We start from the raw sequence: 17,699 nt of genomic DNA on the forward strand, positions 1-17,699 counted from the left end.
GCCACAGAGAAGTCTGGAAGGTTGATGCTGGCACAAAGGCTGATTATACCTCCCTCTGCCAGGTTTAGGGCATTATTTAGAAAGAGCAGCATACTGACTGTTCAAAGAACCCTTTATTTTATGGTTTATTTTCTCTTTTTAACCTAAGTATCAAAAACAACACTCAGTCTTCAATTCTGACCCAGGATTCTCACCTTCTTCAGGGATTTCAGCACTTCCTGAGAACAGCTTAGGTACACCCCAAGCCAAAGCGTGGACAACCTAAGACCAAGGCCTGCAGAAGACCCAATCAAATACACACCACCCTTTGTGCCAGCAGCCAAGCTCCCAAAGGAAAACTCTCTTTGGTGATCAGATCACTACTCCTGCAGCAGTTGCATCCTGAATCCCACTGACAGCACTCTGTGGAGCCTGTCCCAGCCTGGTGAAAGCTGCTTGCTGCCAGATATTGCAAAACAACCCTCCTGCCCTTTCACTTTGGGCACACAGGATCCCAATACCAGCTGTTATTTATTTTCCTTGCATCCCCTTCTTGCCTTGGCTTCTCCCTGTTTTCTCTTCCTTCACCTGAGTTTCACTGCTTTTGTCATAGTTCTGTGCACAAAACCTATGATTTTTGCCATATCACATAAATCTTTTTACAATTCTTGGGGTGATTTCAATTTAAAGGCAACAATCAAGGGCAGGTCTGGCACTGTTGATGGCACTTTCATTCTAATTAACTTAATTCAAAGTATGAAAAGACTATTTCTGTAATTGCCTTTTTGATTAGCAGTTATGGACCAATATTGTTGTATAATAAAGTCTGTCTGGCTTTCCTAACTCAAACTGAAGTACAGGGGCTCTGGAGTGGTTCAAAATGCAGCCTGTGCTGCACAAAGCATTTGGTATTTAAGACACAGCACACATGACAGTGCTCAAAAGCACCTTTAGTACCAGCTGGAGGCCTACAGCCATGAGAAGGAACAAATGTGGTACTAACAGGAGAACTGGGAATTGCAATTCGCCCTTCAAAGTAGTCTAAGACCAGCTTTAAAAAGTAAAATTAGAGCCTACAGCAGCAGCTGGGAGAGAGCTGATACACAGAGACCATCTCAATGGCAGGACCTGCATTTAAACAAATTCTACACTACCAACTTCACAGTGACTAAAATACAACTTTAAATACTTACCATTAATTACACAGTCCCTTAAACAACCAGATCTTGTAAAACTCTACAGCAGTATCTGAAGTGGACTGCTAATCTGATCAAACCTCTGAATCCGCTGTTAGAGATGACAGAATTGTTATTTAGATACTGCACTGGGAATATTTAGATACTGTATTAGCAATAAATCTAATCATAATCATTGACATAATCACCATGTCCTGGCTGAGAGCCTCCCCTTGACTACTCTGTCATGGTGTATTACAGAATTACATTCCTGTCAGAGAAACTGCCAGTGCAACTCTTCCTTTCCATCTACTGGTATCAATCATCCAGATTAACTTTAAATGCCATTAAAAGCAATTTCAAGTGACTGCAACATACACTGAACTGGATTTCTTGGACTCAGGGAAACCTGCAATTTGCTCGTTTCAACCTGAATCACTGTCCAGGATCGCCAAGACACGAACAATTTCAATGCCCTCAGTTCAGACATTCCCAATAAATGAGACTAATTCAGTGAGAACACCTTTTCTGGAAGTGGACCAATTATCTGCTCATGGCAGGGAAAGTTTAGCACATTAGGGGGCAAGATGATAAAAAACATAGTTTCCATTCATGCTGCTGTAAGTCTGGAAGATCTCCTTTTACCACAAGAGCAAATGAGTTTCTAAGAGGTAGGTCTAAAAAAGACCCAAGCCAGAGATCAATCAGTTGTTTTAACTACACTCACTATCTGGTTTAGGAAAATCCACACAAGACTATTTTTCTGTTGAAGGACAGTTTAGTTTAAACTGCTGCAGCCTTAGGGCCACTGTCACACATCACATGCTGCCACACCTGCCCTGGTCAGCTGAACAAATCCTAAACAGAAGTATCCACATCCACAAAGGAATAAATGCATTCCAGAACAACTGTTCTTTGTTTTATTGAATGGTCAAAGCAGGACTATAATCCAGATATACTTAAATCAAGTGTTGGTCCACGCTTATCATCAAAAAGAACTGATTTTTTTAATATAATAATAACATCAACACAAATGGAAGGAACATGAAGCATCATAACAGGAACTCTCAACTGTGACATTAGACCATGCCCAGACTGGTGCTACTTCAGGATTTGCAGACTGCACTGCACAGACCAGCCACACCAGCGTCATTCACCTCCAACCACTGAAGTTCAGGGAAAGGATCCTTCTGTGCACAGCTCACCTCTGAGCCACCAACATGAGATCAAAATGCCATCTATGCTACTAGAGCCCTAGGCTGACAGAAATACTTCTATATTTAGTATTTTACTGAAGAATATTTACTATCCTCTCTGAAGTTACATATAACCATTATAAATATTTACATCAAACATTTACAGTTGGTTCATAATATACAACACAACAATTTAGCTATAATTTTTGATCTTCCAGTGCAAAAGTTTCAAACAACGTGTTGCTATCATAATTTCAGTTTATCTGCTTTGCACAGGCAGAGGCAGTACAGGGCATTTCAAAGACTCATGTTACAAGATAAAAAAAATGGAATGATGTCACTTTAATAACAATTACTCCAGGGAGTGTTGTTTGGTTTTTCAAACAAGCAGATTTCAATTTCTAAATCCCATCTGGTGCTACTACTAACATCTAAAATAGTCTTGAAAGGGGAAAAAAATACTTAGAAATAAATACCCCTTTTAAAAACTCCCACAATTAACCATGTCAGAACATTTGTTTTCCATACAGGCTAAAGGACACCGTGCTCTTCATCACCTTCCTGTGCTGTGCAGTTCAATCCATTCTTATCTTCTGATTTGTCATCCTATAAATAATGCTGTCATAGCCAGGATCCATGTTCCAGAGGTTGTAGGAGATGACTATCACAGCTAAAGCAAGGCCTATCATCATCCACAGGACAATGTTGAAGATTACAGAGTAGTCGTAGTTGTATGGGTAGGCAAGGTTATATGGATTTTCATTTTTACTCTGCAATAAAGAAAATATTTATTAATTTAAAGTGAGCTTGCACACCAAACATCTTGACTCCATCCGAAGTCTGAGCAAGTTAAATAAGAGAGATGCACTTTTGTCTAGACAAATCTGATGCAAGGGCACAGAATGCAAAAAAGTGATTATGTGAGTGGCATCAGTGGAATCCAAAAGAAGAAGGTGACAGGAAAATGAAATCCAAAGTCCTGAACCTGGGGCAGAACAACCCAGGTGACAGCACAGGCTGGGCAGCTGCAGAGAGGGACTGGAGCTCCTGGAGGACAAGGGGAGTAGGAGCCAGCAGTGCCTCTGGAGTGACAGGGCCACTGCACCCTGGAGGCCAGCCAAGGAAAAGGTGTTTGCCCACAGCTGGGAGGCAGGACTTGCCTGCACTGGGGAGACACACAGAAAGGCAAATTCTAACTAGGCATAAGGGAAAGAGTTGTCACCACCAAAGTCATTAATGCTTTGGAGCAAGAGAGGCTGTGGGACTTCCAGGGATGGACTTTCCAAGAACTTGGCTGGACAAGAACCTGAGCAACTTGTTCAAGCTCCTAAATTAGTCCTGCTTTGAACAGCAGGTTGGACTGGATGACCTCCAGAGGCCTCCTCAAGTGAAGCTGCTGAATGACAAAGTGCAGACCAAGACAAGTAAGCTGCACCCACACCTTTTTTTTATAGTCATAGTATTTTAGTCCTTAAAAAAAAGTTACACTCAGGTGAACTGATACACTCTGGTTCACTTTTAATAAATGAGATGTAGAAAAACATGGCTCAACTACCTGTGAAGCCTGGAGAATTGAGCGAGTCTTCCTTGAGAGGGGAGAGTTAAACTCCTTCACAGCCACCACTTCTACTACTGCATTCCCACCATACAGATTAAACATCTCATCTGCAAACTGGAAAAGAAAAGGTGATTTAATTAAAATCCTAGACTGTAGCCAGGAATTAAGCAGTTTTGTTAGCAAGATGTAGTAAAATAAAAGGTGTCAGCTTCAGGAATAATTATGGAAAGCTATAAAAGTTTATACTGTTTTAGAATTTCACTAAGTGTCAGCCTTCCCCTGGTTTACAAGGCCTTTTTCAAACCCCCAGTCACTGTTCAGCAGACTGTGGCTTATGGGCTTTCTGCTTTCTGGGCTGAAACTTACTCTGTTATCCCTTTTACAAAAGGGAACCCCACATCATTTCCTAATTGTGTGTCTGTCAGTTCCAACAAAATATTCAGGTTCTCAAACTCCCACTGGGAAACTATGAACCTGAATATTTTAATCTGGTCCAAATGCTAATATGTCTAATATTTAAACATATTTGCTTAAGGTCAAAAAGGCCAAAGAGCAATGCTTAGAGAAAACAAGTATTTGGCTTAACAAATTGATGGTTTTGCAGTTTTCATCATGCTTTGGAAGGTCTCAAAAGTGACTGATCTTAATAAAAATTTAACTAATGATTATGTAATGAAGAATTACTTTCTTGAGAACACTGATGGATGAACAGCAGTTATTTTAAAGTCTTCAAAATTTACATTTACATAGCTTTGTGGGCAAGGGTAAACTAACCACTTTATCTTGGGATAAAGATATTTCCAGATTTCCAAGAGCCTCTTTTCATGAGAGATTCTGGTTCTTTCAAATGCAAGGTGTTTGTTTAAGAAAACAAACATATCAAGTCATGCTGATACAAGGTTTCACTACATCCCTACTCCATTATTCAAAATATCTAAACACATTGTAGAACCATGCCAACACTTTCCAGAGAGGCAAAAGGTAACATTCGATTTTATAACCAAACAACAGCATTTTAAAAAACAAACAACAAGAACAAGCATTAGGCAAGCCAGCACTAATGAAGTTACTTCTTTGTACTTAAAATAAAAATTATTTTCTCAGTATTACCACGAGTTTTGCTCATTAGATAGACAATATACCTTTTGCAAAGAGTCTACAAGAATTTGAGAAGCATCCTTGAACTGCTGAGAGTCTTCCCCATATCGCTTCCCAACCTCTTCCAAACCAGACAGTTCCAGGGAATAAAGGTCTGGAGAGTGATCTTTGGCTAAGTGCTTGTGTCGAGACAGCTTGGGCACAAACATTGAGGGCAAAAAGAAATTAATTCATACACAGGTTACTTTAAAAACACATTGCACAAAGGCAGTTTACTTGGACTAATCCTGTCTCACTTTTTACAGCCATATTCCATAATCAGGAAATGGAATTCTTGCCAACTTAAATAGAAGATGTCCATAATTGCTTCTTTTTTTAATTCTGCAGGAGAAAGCAGATGATCATTATGTAGCATCTGTTCCTAACACGAGGTTACATCCACGTAATAGAGAGCTGTACTAAAAAGAAATTGAATACTTATTGACATCAGAATCTTTGTAATTGCCATGAAAATAAAACTCAGAGAAAACAAAACCACATAACTACAAGACTCAGATGTTATAATTTCCCTGTTTGAAGCTGGCCCTTGCAAAGCTCAGTAGGTTGGAACTTCTACCTTGTGTTGTCCGTGTACAAAAGTCGTTTATTTGAAAAATATCATCCAATATTCAGACAATCCAACCAATACAATCCAAATTATCTCAAGGAGAGTAGTGACATTATTGCATTTCTGCAGGTCAGAAGATGCAGCACTGATATTTGCCTGCACAAGACAGCAGCCTCTGGAAATAGGGAATTTAATCCCATCTTCCCAACTACTTAAACTGCAGCATTTCTAGCCTGCAAAACAAAACCAACTTGTTCTACCTCATGTTCTCAAGAGCCCCATTTCTCTCCACTAGCCCTTTACCTAACGTGAAGTTTTGAGTTTTTCCACAACTCTCACTTCAGTAGTTAAGGACTGCAGACTAAAGGACACACAGAGAAAAACCAAACCAAAATGAAACAAAAAGACCCACACACCACTGACCCACTAAAACAAACTCTAAACCACAGCAACAAGACAGCAGCTTCTTAATAAAAAGATCCTCAAAATTAAAATCTCACCCCTCCATTGGAGCATTTCTACCACCATCAATATTCATGGCAAAAAAAGTCACTCCAGACTTTTCAGATAAAGTGATATTTTGAAGTAAAATGGTGGACAGGGCAAAGAACATGTTCTTAGCTACCATTATACTTCTCAAGTTAGACACCCAAGAAAGCCCCAGCAAATTCTTCATTGAGTATTTCAGAATTGCCCCGGTTCTGACCAAACACAACACAAAAGAAAACTACAGATGATTAAGGTTCCCATTCCCATTTGCAGTGATGGGGCTGATACAAACAGAATGCATTATTTCAACTGATGGAACCAGCTGAGGACACACTAGAATATGAACCACTGGTTGCCACATATCCTGGCTATGGCTTCTCTAAAGATCTCTGAAGCTTGTGACACAAGACAGGTGAAAATGTTTCAAAACACCTTACCAGGCTTGCAATATCATGTAGGACTTGAAGTTCTGACAGAAAAAGCAAGTCAACCTGAGGGAAGAGGCAGAGACAAGTATTTCCTTTGATGAAACCCAAGTTAGGGAAGTCTTGTTTTGTTGCAAGTACTTTGTAACAGTTGTCTGCTACAACATCAGAACATGCTAGAAGGAAATAACTCTTTCAATAAAGTTACTTAGAAAAAAATGTTTGAACTTAGTTAATTCAGTTAGAAAAAATTAGGAGTGGGCTCTTAGGCAAAGAAAGAGGGAAGAAAAAGCAGGAAAGTTTTCACTGTCATATTTTCTGGAAAAAACCCTTTGCCAGGATTTCTTCTCCTGGGAAGCTGAGAAGCCTCAGAGAAAAATGAAAACAACAATTAACTGATTTTCTTCTCCTGTGTTTTGCTGCTTTGGAATGTGGTTTGGACATTGTTTGGTGCATGTTTGATTGGTTTAATGTGAATTGTTTTGACTTAATGACCAACCATGGTCAGGCTGTCGGGACTCTGGAAGGAGTCATGAATTTTCATTATCATTCTTTGTAGCCTCTCTCTATTCTTTAGTATAGTTTAGTATAGCATTCTTTAATATAATATAGATCATAAAATAATAAATTAGCCTTCTAAGAACATGGAGTCAGATTCATCAATTTCCTTCCTTCGACAGGGACCCCAGAAACTACCACAGAAATGAGAAAAGCACAAGCTAACTAAGAATATTAGAAAAAAAAAACCCCACAGAAGTTCCCAGTGACGTGTTTTACCTCGTTGTTCCTGCTGAGGGAGTTGAGAGGCAGGGAGCTGAGGATGGAGCTGTCCTGGAAGAGGCGGGTGCGCAGCTGGCGCAGCGTGACAGAGAGATCCTCGAACACGGCGTTGGCCTTGCCCACCATGTACACCCTCTGCAGGGACAGCCACTGCTTACTGCCAGCACAGCCCACTTCCCCAGCCACACACTGACAACCAATCATGCTGGCAATCTCCAGAATTTCGTGCGGGGTTTGCTGCAGCCACACAAGCGGGAAGAGGATTCCCTATGTGGGACACCAGGAGCAAAGCAATACTCACTTCCTCACTGGGGGCCAGCTGCAACACCACGGGCGTCTCCTCAGAAAACAGAGTATGGATGGCATTTGCAACACTGTCCAGACTGAAAGGAACAGCCTGGAAGACAGTCAGATTCTTGGGTTAAACAGGGGCTACTGATCTTAACTAAGACAGAAAAGTAAAGGGTGTGCACATTTCCAAAGTGATAATAAGTAATAAGAACCTATGTGCAAAACAAAACATCACCTGTGTATCTATGAACAGACATTTTATTTAAGTGGCAGACACAATATACTCTGAAGAACTCCACTGCCTGTGAATTAAGAGGATTATTTATCACTAAAACAAGACCAACAAATATAGAAGCAAAGCAAAAAGGGAACAATCTCGCTGCAAATGGAAAGTTATGAACCACAAAAAACTGATGGGTGAAAATATACCAGCAGGAAGACCAACTGCTGAAACAGAAAAAGACACATATAAAAAAACCTACTAAAAATAGAAGAAATGCTAGCATAGTATAGTGCCATTACTGGCAAGCTAATAGAACTGTTAGGTTTTTTTAAACACTTACTTGTGGGTTTTATCAAAAAAAGACACAGAATGGCCCATTTTCATTCACTACTAAAAGTGTCCTATGACAGAAGAGGCAACAACATAGGTTTAAACCCAGGAAATTTTAACACAAGAATGAAGTTTTTTACTCCAGGGGGGGTCAAATACTGGCAGAGGTTGCCCAGAGGTCATGGAGTCTCCATTTGAGGAGATGCTCATATCCTGACTGAACACAGTGCTGGTCAGCCTGCTCTGGCTGATCCTGCTTGATCAGGGCACTGGATGAGACAATCTCCAGAGCTCCCTTCCAACCTAAAGGATTTTCTGTTGCTGTAAGAAGCCTTAGCAAAGGTAGACAGTGACAGGTAAATGTAATGTGTGGTGGTTTCTTCTTGATCCAATATAATGGGATGGTGTTTCTAAGTGCTGTATTTCACAGTCAAGTACTTGAGAAAAATTCAAAAGACCACTTACAGGGCAATACAGTATACCAAAAAAATCAACTCTATATAAAATGTCATCACACACTGCGCTGAAGTAAAAAACTTAATAGTTCTGATTTTAAAATATAAAGTTACTGTGGGAAGAAGTGGATTGGTACAATCATTAAAATTAGAAAATTAGCTGTCTTTCAAGAGAATGTACTCTGGTCAAACAAAGCATGTTGAACTGAACTCGACACAGGAAGCCCTGGGTGGTCTCAAGGGCCTCCTACCTTGTACAGAACCCTGACTAGGATACTGATCCATCAGTTGTGGGATATGCAAGCTTCAAGTGAAGCAGGAAATAAGTGAGCACCAGGGACTGCAGCAGAGAATCATGTCCTTGTCATTAGAGCACAGAGTCCCAGGAATCCCATGACAGCTCCAGAAGTGGATACTCACGTTCTCAATGGGGTAAGAGAACCCTTTCACAGGCAGCCTGTCCACGCCCTTCACCGTCACCAGCACCGTGGCCTGCGGCCGGTGAAACAGATCACCCACGCCCAGCCCAGGCCAGGGCAGCTCCTAGCACAAAACAACAAAAATGTTCTATTTCACAGGCAAAGGGAAGAGTTCTTCCAATTATTAAAGCAAAACAACTTATTATCCTGTTAATGCCTCTGTGCAGGACAACCTATTGGAGATTTTATGGGGAAGTTAGTTAATACTGCACTGCTTTCATTGTGAGTAATGCCTCCAGTCAACCATGAAGGAAATGTTAGTTTAAAAGCTGCCAATAACTTCATAGCAAAATCTACAAAGAAAACATTTATATATAATGGATACATGAGGAGTTATTTCCCATAATTAAAGTATAAATACTTAAGTCTGTATTTAGTAAGTGAAGGCTGAACTTAAAGAACCCACTAACATCTTTCTATTTTCAGTACAAGAAAGAAACAGGGTGGAAAGGAAGGGGAAGAGAGGGATGTGTCAATCACAACAGGCAACTAAACTTAAATGTACAAATTTGCACAGAAATATATTTCATATAGCTTACTACAATTACAAATCAGTAAGAGCATAATGGAGGCTCCATGACTGGTTTATTCAAGCACAAAATGCAAATTCATCTGTCTGGAATAAAGGCAAACAGATTTCCCCATTTGTGTAAATTACATAACTGCCCTTTTTTATTTTTGAAAGCCAAGTTAATTGCATTTTAGAATTAAATGTCATTGACATTACGATTTGCATCACCTCACAGAAACAAAGGAAAAACCCTTTAAAGCATCATCAGGGACAAAAATGGGGCTGGCTTTTGTTTTCCTTTAACAAGGGAAGAATATTGAATGACTCTTTCTGAGAATTCCCAATGTAATGCACTAAGAATTCTAAATTCTCTACAGTGGCCTTGCTGCACTGTCAGTTTATGTTCCTGAACTACAGCTTTGATGTGAGCTGCAGAAGCAGTGCCTGGGCCCTGCAGTTCTCTCCTCCCAGGGCTGGAAGCTGCCCACACAGTGACCCCTGCCCTAGGAACAGCTTTCAGGAACTCTCAGTTCCAGGGCTGAACTGAATAATCAAACACTTCCTTCCCTGCCTGCTTCTAGGATTTGAATTAACAGTAACAGAACAATTTTTAAAGGATGCTACAGACCCATCACCACAAATGAACAAATGAGTGAGCACTGAAACACTTTCTTCCATGATACCCATGACATATCCCTGGATGACCAGGATGCCAAGTGGACAGAGCAGGCCAAACTCCACTGTTTTTCTGGGTGTCTTTACATGCAACACACACAATGCCATGCAATATATTGGTTTTTCCTGACAAAATAATAAACATTTACTCCTTAGTCATACTACTCATACAAGTTTGTTACTAGTTTGATGACAAAAACAGCAGAATTAATTGACAGCAAGGTATTTTCAAATTCCAAAATACAGGCTAAGCAGCCTAGCATTCAAACCAGCCTTATCAGACCTCTTCCCTAGCTGATGTATGGAAGAAATGAGAACTGGCTGCCCTCACCAGTACTGTGAGAATGCCTCAGGCTGCAGATTTCAGTATCTGGCTGCACACAGACACTGCCAAAGATATCTGGCTATTACACTTTCATCTACTGCTTCAACAGCCACCCATCCCTGCAAAAAAATTCAGTAGGCAAGATGGAATCAATCCAAGTGCTCCAGTTCATGTGCCCCACTTTAAACACTGCTAAAGTTACATTTGAATACTTAATGTGGAGAAACACTACCACAAATCACATTTCCAAGGCTTTGGATTATTTCCTAAGTAACCAACATACTTGTTCTAACTCTGCTCAGCAGACAGGCTTGCCTTGCCAAGCCTTTTCTCAGTCTCCAGATTATTCAGGAGCAGAGTCCTACAGAGAGCTTGTGTGCAAGAAGTGACAGTGATCCTGCAGATTCTCAGTTTGTGACCATGGATGGGGGGACACAGCACACAGCTAGGTCTCAGAGGAACTGAGGAGCAGCACTGCAAAGCCTCTGCAGGCTTCCTTTTGCAGCTGGTGACTCAAATCAGCCAGCTAGCACAGCTTCTGGCTGCTCATATGACCCACACAGCTCTGCCCTGGAAACCACCTCTGTCAAGTCACGCCTTCCTCAGGACACACAGGGCAGTATTTTATGTACTCCAGCACATGACAGGAAGATTTGCATCTTGAGTGAGCAGGTCTGTAGCTTTAGGGGCGTTTCACAATCAAGACCTGAACATACTTCTTCAACAGAAAAGCCCATGGTGAGAGCAGCCACGTCGGGGATCCGCTCGCCCGGGATGGGCCAACTTCCATTTCGGAAAGCGACCGACTGAGGGGCTCGCAGCACGCTGAACTCCCCAGCACACACCCCTGGAAACAGAGAGAAAAGGCTGTCAGAGCTCCTGCAACTTCTCCTTTACATAACAGGGAAAATAACACACTTGAGCTTCCATTCCTTCTTCCTCCCTCCCATGCCTATCGGTTTATGGAAAGCCAGGAATGAGAACTGATCATTTTAATGCTCTGGAACACAAATTAAGGTTTCTATACAGCAATGACCAAGAATGAACAGATCCATATTAACAAAAGAAGGACAATTATTCAAACAACAGCACAGCACAGTTCTGTGTTACAAGCTAGAAGCAGTCTCACAGTTCAGACCTGGTAAAGTGAACTCTCAATGGAGCCAGGCAGATTCCAAAATCCTGTTACACTCACAAAGCACCAACACAGCTCTGTTTGCTTCCAGGACTGCCTGGCACACCTCTGTTCATGCAGGCAACAGCCAGAGCCACTGAGCCCAGAGCCAGAAGTGGAATTTGTCAGGGCTGGTTTAAGCCAGGCAGTGCCAGGACAACCTGGCTGCTGCTGTCCCTGCTCTGCCTCCTCCTCTCACGACAGACGTTTGTCTTCCTTGGATGCAGCACTGCACCTGAGCTGATTGTGTGGAGCCACAACCTGCCACACTGGGTTTCACTCCTCTGGGATCCCCCTTCACTCTCTTCCCCATTCCCTTGAATAGCAAAGTTGTCTAAAAGCATATTTCTGAACTGTTTTATGATTACAGTAATTTGCTGCATAACGAAGTCAGAAAGGACTCCACAGAAATAAGAGAAGGGCTTGTTTCTACCTGGCTTCCCATCTTAAAGTCACTTAGGCACAGCTGCAATACTGCGTACACCAAAATTTATCTAAATAAATTTTGAAACCTGTTTGGTGTATATAAGCAGGAGCATGCACAATGCAAAATTTCAGACATATGCTGCCCAATGAGCAATTTGGGTAGGCTGCCACCAGAAAACTGATTTGATACAAGAGAATCAAGAAATAGAGTAATAACTATTTGTATGTTCAAGTTCTAATTATACAATGAATCTGACTGCACACCTCAAAATTACATGAATAAGGATAACTCTCTAAAGAAAATAGAAGTATTTATTCAAATGATCACTGAAAAGTGGTTACCAATCCAAGCAGTGATATAAAATAGTTTTCCAGGACATCTACAAATCTAAAGGCTATTTACAAAAACAGTGCAACAGTAAACTGATGTGTTGTGCAGCTAAAAACTTCCCTAATATTAATTTAACTGATGTGACCTTGAAGATGCTGTTCCAAAGCCTGGCTCATGACCATGCACACAAATGTTGACAGTAAATCTCAGCTATGTTATGATAAACACAGCAAAGGACAAAGTTCTGAGATGCAGGCTGGGGAGGGGGGAAAAGGGAAGGAAAGAGGCCAAACCAAGTGATATTCATGGAGTAGATTCAAGAATTTATTTAAATTGATGGCTTCCTTGGGCGCTCAGCTACCAATTTTAATGGTGGATCAACCCACATTTTGAAGGGCAGAAATGTTTCCAGACCAACTTCTATAAGTCAGAATTTACAAAATGCCTACAAATCCATAGGATCTCACATGCTGCTCTCCACAGGGCTGTTACACAGCCACATTATCCAGGGAAAACTGGCTCACCTAGGGCAGGATTGCTCAGGTGGATGGAATCAGAGCATCAGCCCTCCACAACTGAATCTCCCTCACTAGACTTGCTCAAGATCACAACGATTAAAACCAAATTTGAAGTTGGGAACATCAGCAGATTCCCTCTAATTGCCCATGGAACAGTAATCCTAATTCCCACCCTGCCAAAGCTGTACCTCAGGTTCTCAAAAGCCTTTGTGAAGTGTAAGGGTTGAACACTGAGTGGGAAATACTGACAGGGCCTGGAGGTGCCATCACGAGCCTGACTCACAGGGGTAACAGAGGCTGCAGCGACCACAGAAACAGCCCAGCAAAACGTGAAAATCCATAAAAAATAACAAAATTATGCGTGTCTATCACAGAACCATCAGAGCTGGAAGAGACCTCTAAGACTCCCAAGTCCAACCATTAACCCAGCAGTGCCAGTGCATCCCCCAAACCACGAACCCAGCTCCAGGTGCCTCCTAAACACCCCCAGGGGTGCTGACCCCATCACCCCCCGGGCACCTGTTCCAATGGCTCACCCTGGCAGGGAAAAAAATGTTTCTAGATCAGAATCCCTCTGTCTCAGCTTACAGAACTGGATTTTAATACAATGTATACACAGTATAACAGTATAAATTAATTTAATAAAGTAACATGTTACATATAATTATACATGCCCATTATAAAAATATACAATGTATTATCTAAATCTATGTAATAATTTGGTGACATAATTATAAAAATAATTTTATATAATGAATTTATATAAAATTATAGGAACTTGTAATTTAATATAAAGCAGCCCTAGGAGTGAAAGGGTCAGGATGAAAGGGTTCGAGCAGGGTCTCTGGAGGTGGATGGGGCAGGGAGCTGCAGCACAGTGACAGCGCAGGGTCTGTCCTGCCCCTGCCACCCACAGACACAGAGAGCCCCCTCACCTTCCCCCCTCACCTTCCCCTCCCCAGCACCGCGGCCCGGCCCCTTTCCCGCAACCTCCCCCTGCAGCGGCCAGACTCCCCGCTCCCCTCCCCGCTCCCCTCGGCGCTCCGTCCCCGCTCACCCACCGGTCACACAGGCCGCCGCCAGCAGCGCTGCCAGCGCCAGGGCCCGCGCCATGTCCGCCATCAGCCGCCGCCGGGCCGCGCCGCCGACACACACCCGCCCGCCCCGCCCGCCGCCTGACGGACAGCCGCCGCAGCCAATCGGCGAGCGGTATTCCGGATGGGTGGGCGGGACTTCGCAGAGCTGACCAATGGCCGGCGCAGCGCAGTTGCTGTCACGGGGCTGAGCAGTCAGCTGTGCAGCTGGGGGCGGAGTCTTTGTTTGAGTGGCGTTCCAGCTTGGCCAATCAGATCGCTAGAGGTACTGCACCATTTTCCTCCCCGCACTGTGAACCCGGGGGGGAGGCGGAGCCAAGTGGCAGCCGATTCAGCCAATCGGAGCGCAAGGAGTAACGGTTTGCTCCGCCCACGCCCGTCAGGCTGACATCGACGGGCGGGGCAAAGCTGTGATTGACAGACAAATGCACCATTCAGAGAGCAAGGCCCGACTCCACCCTCTCGGCCGCCGTGTGGCGAGGGCGTCGTTGGGTGTGGGGCTGTGAGGGCTTCCTGTGAGGTCCCTGTGGACCTCGTCCTTCTTCGTGTCTATGCCCTCTCCTTCCGTGGTTTCTTCCTTAAATTTAGTTAAGAACATCCACAGTAACACATTCAGTGACTGGCCCAGCCATGCCCATCTCACTTCAGCTGCCAGTGCCAGTGAGAGGAACGGGCAGGTGGTGCACTTTGGTCAGTGTGTGTTTAATATTCCATATTTAATATGCCGTGATCATCACCATCAGGGGAGGGGATCCTGCTCCTCAGCCCTGTGAGGATCACCTGGAGTGCTGTGTCCAGGTGGCTCCTCAGGACAGGACAGACATGGAGCTCCTGGAGCTGATCCAGGGGAGGGTGACAAAGGTGATGGAGGGACTGGAGCATCTCACTGAGCACAGGCTGAGGGAGCTGGGCCTGTCCAGCCTCGAGAAGAGAGGGCAGAGAGGGGCCCCCATCCCTGTGTGTCAGTGCCTGCAGGGAGGGGCAGGGATGGACCCGGCTCTGCTCCGTGGGCAGTGGGACAGGAGGAACAGACAGATTGATGCACACAAGTTCCACTGGAACATGAAGAATTCCTTCACTGTGCAGTGACCAAGCACTGGAACTGATTGTCCAGAGAAGGGTTGGAGTCTCCCTCACTGGATCTATTCCAGAACCATCTGGACACAATCCTGTGCCCTGTGCTGTGGGATGACCCTGCTTGAACAGGGAAGTGGGACCAGATGACCCATGGTGGTCCCTTCCAGCCTGACCCATCCTGTCATTCTGTGAAGTTGCGAGTATTTCTCAGGGTCTTTGTCCATTTTTAGGCTCCAGGACCTTGATGAATCTCTCTGCAAGTAAAAGCAGATAAAGCCAGGCTTTGAGGGTGAATTCCCATGTAGCAAGGGAGGTTAAGGCCTCCCAGTGCATTGGAAGTAAAACTGTGTTATGATCACTTCAAATTAATACTCATTCATTCCTTTCTCTCTATTGTGCATCACAAAACCAGCACCACATAACAGCTTTTGTAAAATAAATGCAAATAAATTATTAAGATTATCTGATTCAAAACAGTTGTTTTCTGGTGGGTTTTTTTGTCCTGGATTCCTCGGGAAGCAATGTGTCTGAGCTCACAGGAAATCCAGCACTGCTCGGGAGTGTTTTATCTGCTGTGCTGGGAGACAGCACCTGTGTCACATCCACGTGGTAAGACTGTATTTATGTGCAGACTATTTTGGCCAGAGCTATTGTGCTGTGTATTTAGAAATTCCAGCCAACTTTGAAAATGTGCCTGAGCAACATTTCTGTACTGGGAAAAAAAAGGTTGTCTAGAAGAATGAGTGAGTGGGCACAGGAAGGCAGGTAGTAAAATGAAAGTGTGTTTACAGCAAACAGTATTTAAGAGAGTAAAGTTATATCCTTGCCACTGCCACATGATAGTATGTGACAAGGGGCAAATCACTTAAACTCAGCTTTTCATAGGTGGCAATAAAAACCTGGTGGCAATAACAACCTCTCCCTTGTCTGAGAGTTGTTTTGCATAAATTAGGAGGAGCTCCTGCTCCTCCTGCTGCCAGGTGGAAACTACACTTTGAATATGAAAATCATGCCACATGCATAGGGTACTCTAAAACTCAGCAGCCAAGAAAGTTGTAAGCACTTCAAATTAATACCCGCTCATTTCTTACTCTGTATTGCGTGTCACAAAACCCACACTACATAATAGCTTTTGTGAAATAAATGCAAAAAAAGGTTTGTGGGATTACCTGAATACTGTGGCAAAGATATGATCAAAATAAGTTGTTTCCTGATGGGCTTTTCTGCTTTCAGAACAGGATTAGAAAAACACATGGGAGAGAAGGCCTGGATCAGTGAACAACAAAGATATTGAATGATTGCTTTCAGTGAGCCCAGCTGGTTTGTGTGGTGAGCAAGGCATGATGGTTTTGAAAATACAGTATTCTGTATTGTAAACTCATAATGCTACCACAACATGTAAGCTCATGGGTCCTGGATTAAGGTTATGTGGGTTACCTTATTTTTGGCATTTGCTGTCCCTTTGGCACTTGACTTTGCAAGTGTAGTGTGCCATTTACTGTGTATATTTTAGCATAATTTCACAAAGTTTTGCTTGTCTAGGAAAACAAGGTGTTCCTCCACCTTGCAGTCTGAAGTACAGATGAACTGCAGGTATGTTTTGTCCTGCCCCTTACCCTCCCTTCCCTTCAGATTGTGTCTACACCCAAAATGTGCATTGAAATAAGGCAAGAAGGGCAACTCAAAGCAGTAAACTGAAACTACTAGAGGGCATTGGGTGGGTGTGATTGTATCTTAGATGGGAAGGCAATGGGAAACACAGAACAGGGAAAGGATCATATGAGGAAAGAAGTTTCTTCATCTAAATTAAGGATTTCTTACAGATGTGATGTGGAAAAGAAGGTGCCAGAGTGAATAAGACTGTTTTGAAAAAGTTATTTCTCTTATAACTGTTACTCTCTCTATGTTTCATATCTGTGCATGTTAGCAACCATTTCAGTTTTTTTAATTAATCTCTTGACACTGTTTTCCATAAAGCATTCACTCTGAAAATCATACCACAGCAGAAGAGTATCATGTTATTTTTTTTTCCATTTGCAGAAGGAATTACATTTTTGAGACTTTAGTATTCGCATTCTCATTTTCTTTTTCTGAACTTGTGGTGCTAGGAATACCATAATGTAATTCTAGAAATAGAAGAGAAATCAGAGTTCTGTATTTGAAAAGTCATATACTCCTTCTCTGCTTCTCAAATTGCTGAACTTAAAATCACAATGCAAACATGGTTTCTGCAGAATTCTCTGTCTTATGTTTTCCTCTTCTCATCTTGGTTTCTTCTTTGGGAAAATAATAAATAGAAGCAATAAATTTTATTATGAAACAGTCAAGTCTCACAAACTCTGTACTGGTTTCTAGTGCCCACTGGGTATATCTGTATGCCAGTGAAGCTCAATATAAGAGAATAATACCATCACTTTGTAGGCTGGCAGAGTTCTAGCTATTTTCTCTAGGCTTAATTTAGATCCCAGCTGTGCTTTGAAGAG

General features: G+C 42.7%; 1 protein-coding gene across 1 annotated transcript; it reads right to left on the minus strand.

Annotated features, from left to right (window-relative positions):
* Nucleotides 1-2,136: 2,136 nt before the first annotated feature.
* Nucleotides 2,137-14,245, minus strand: ATP6AP2 (ATPase H+ transporting accessory protein 2). The gene is made up of 9 exons (XM_064407319.1): nt 14,107-14,245; nt 11,313-11,443; nt 9,027-9,149; nt 7,609-7,704; nt 7,305-7,442; nt 6,540-6,593; nt 5,051-5,200; nt 3,906-4,022; nt 2,137-3,120 (listed from the first exon to the last, which is right to left on the minus strand). The coding sequence occupies exons 1-9, from the start codon at nt 14,165-14,167 to the stop codon at nt 2,926-2,928; spliced, it is 1,065 nt and encodes a 354-aa protein (XP_064263389.1). The 5' UTR covers nt 14,168-14,245; the 3' UTR covers nt 2,137-2,925.
* Between the last annotated feature and the right edge of the window lie 3,454 nt (nt 14,246-17,699).

This window comes from Passer domesticus, chromosome 2 (genome assembly GCF_036417665.1).
Source record: "Passer domesticus isolate bPasDom1 chromosome 2, bPasDom1.hap1, whole genome shotgun sequence".
Taxonomy (NCBI): Eukaryota; Metazoa; Chordata; class Aves; order Passeriformes; family Passeridae; genus Passer; species Passer domesticus.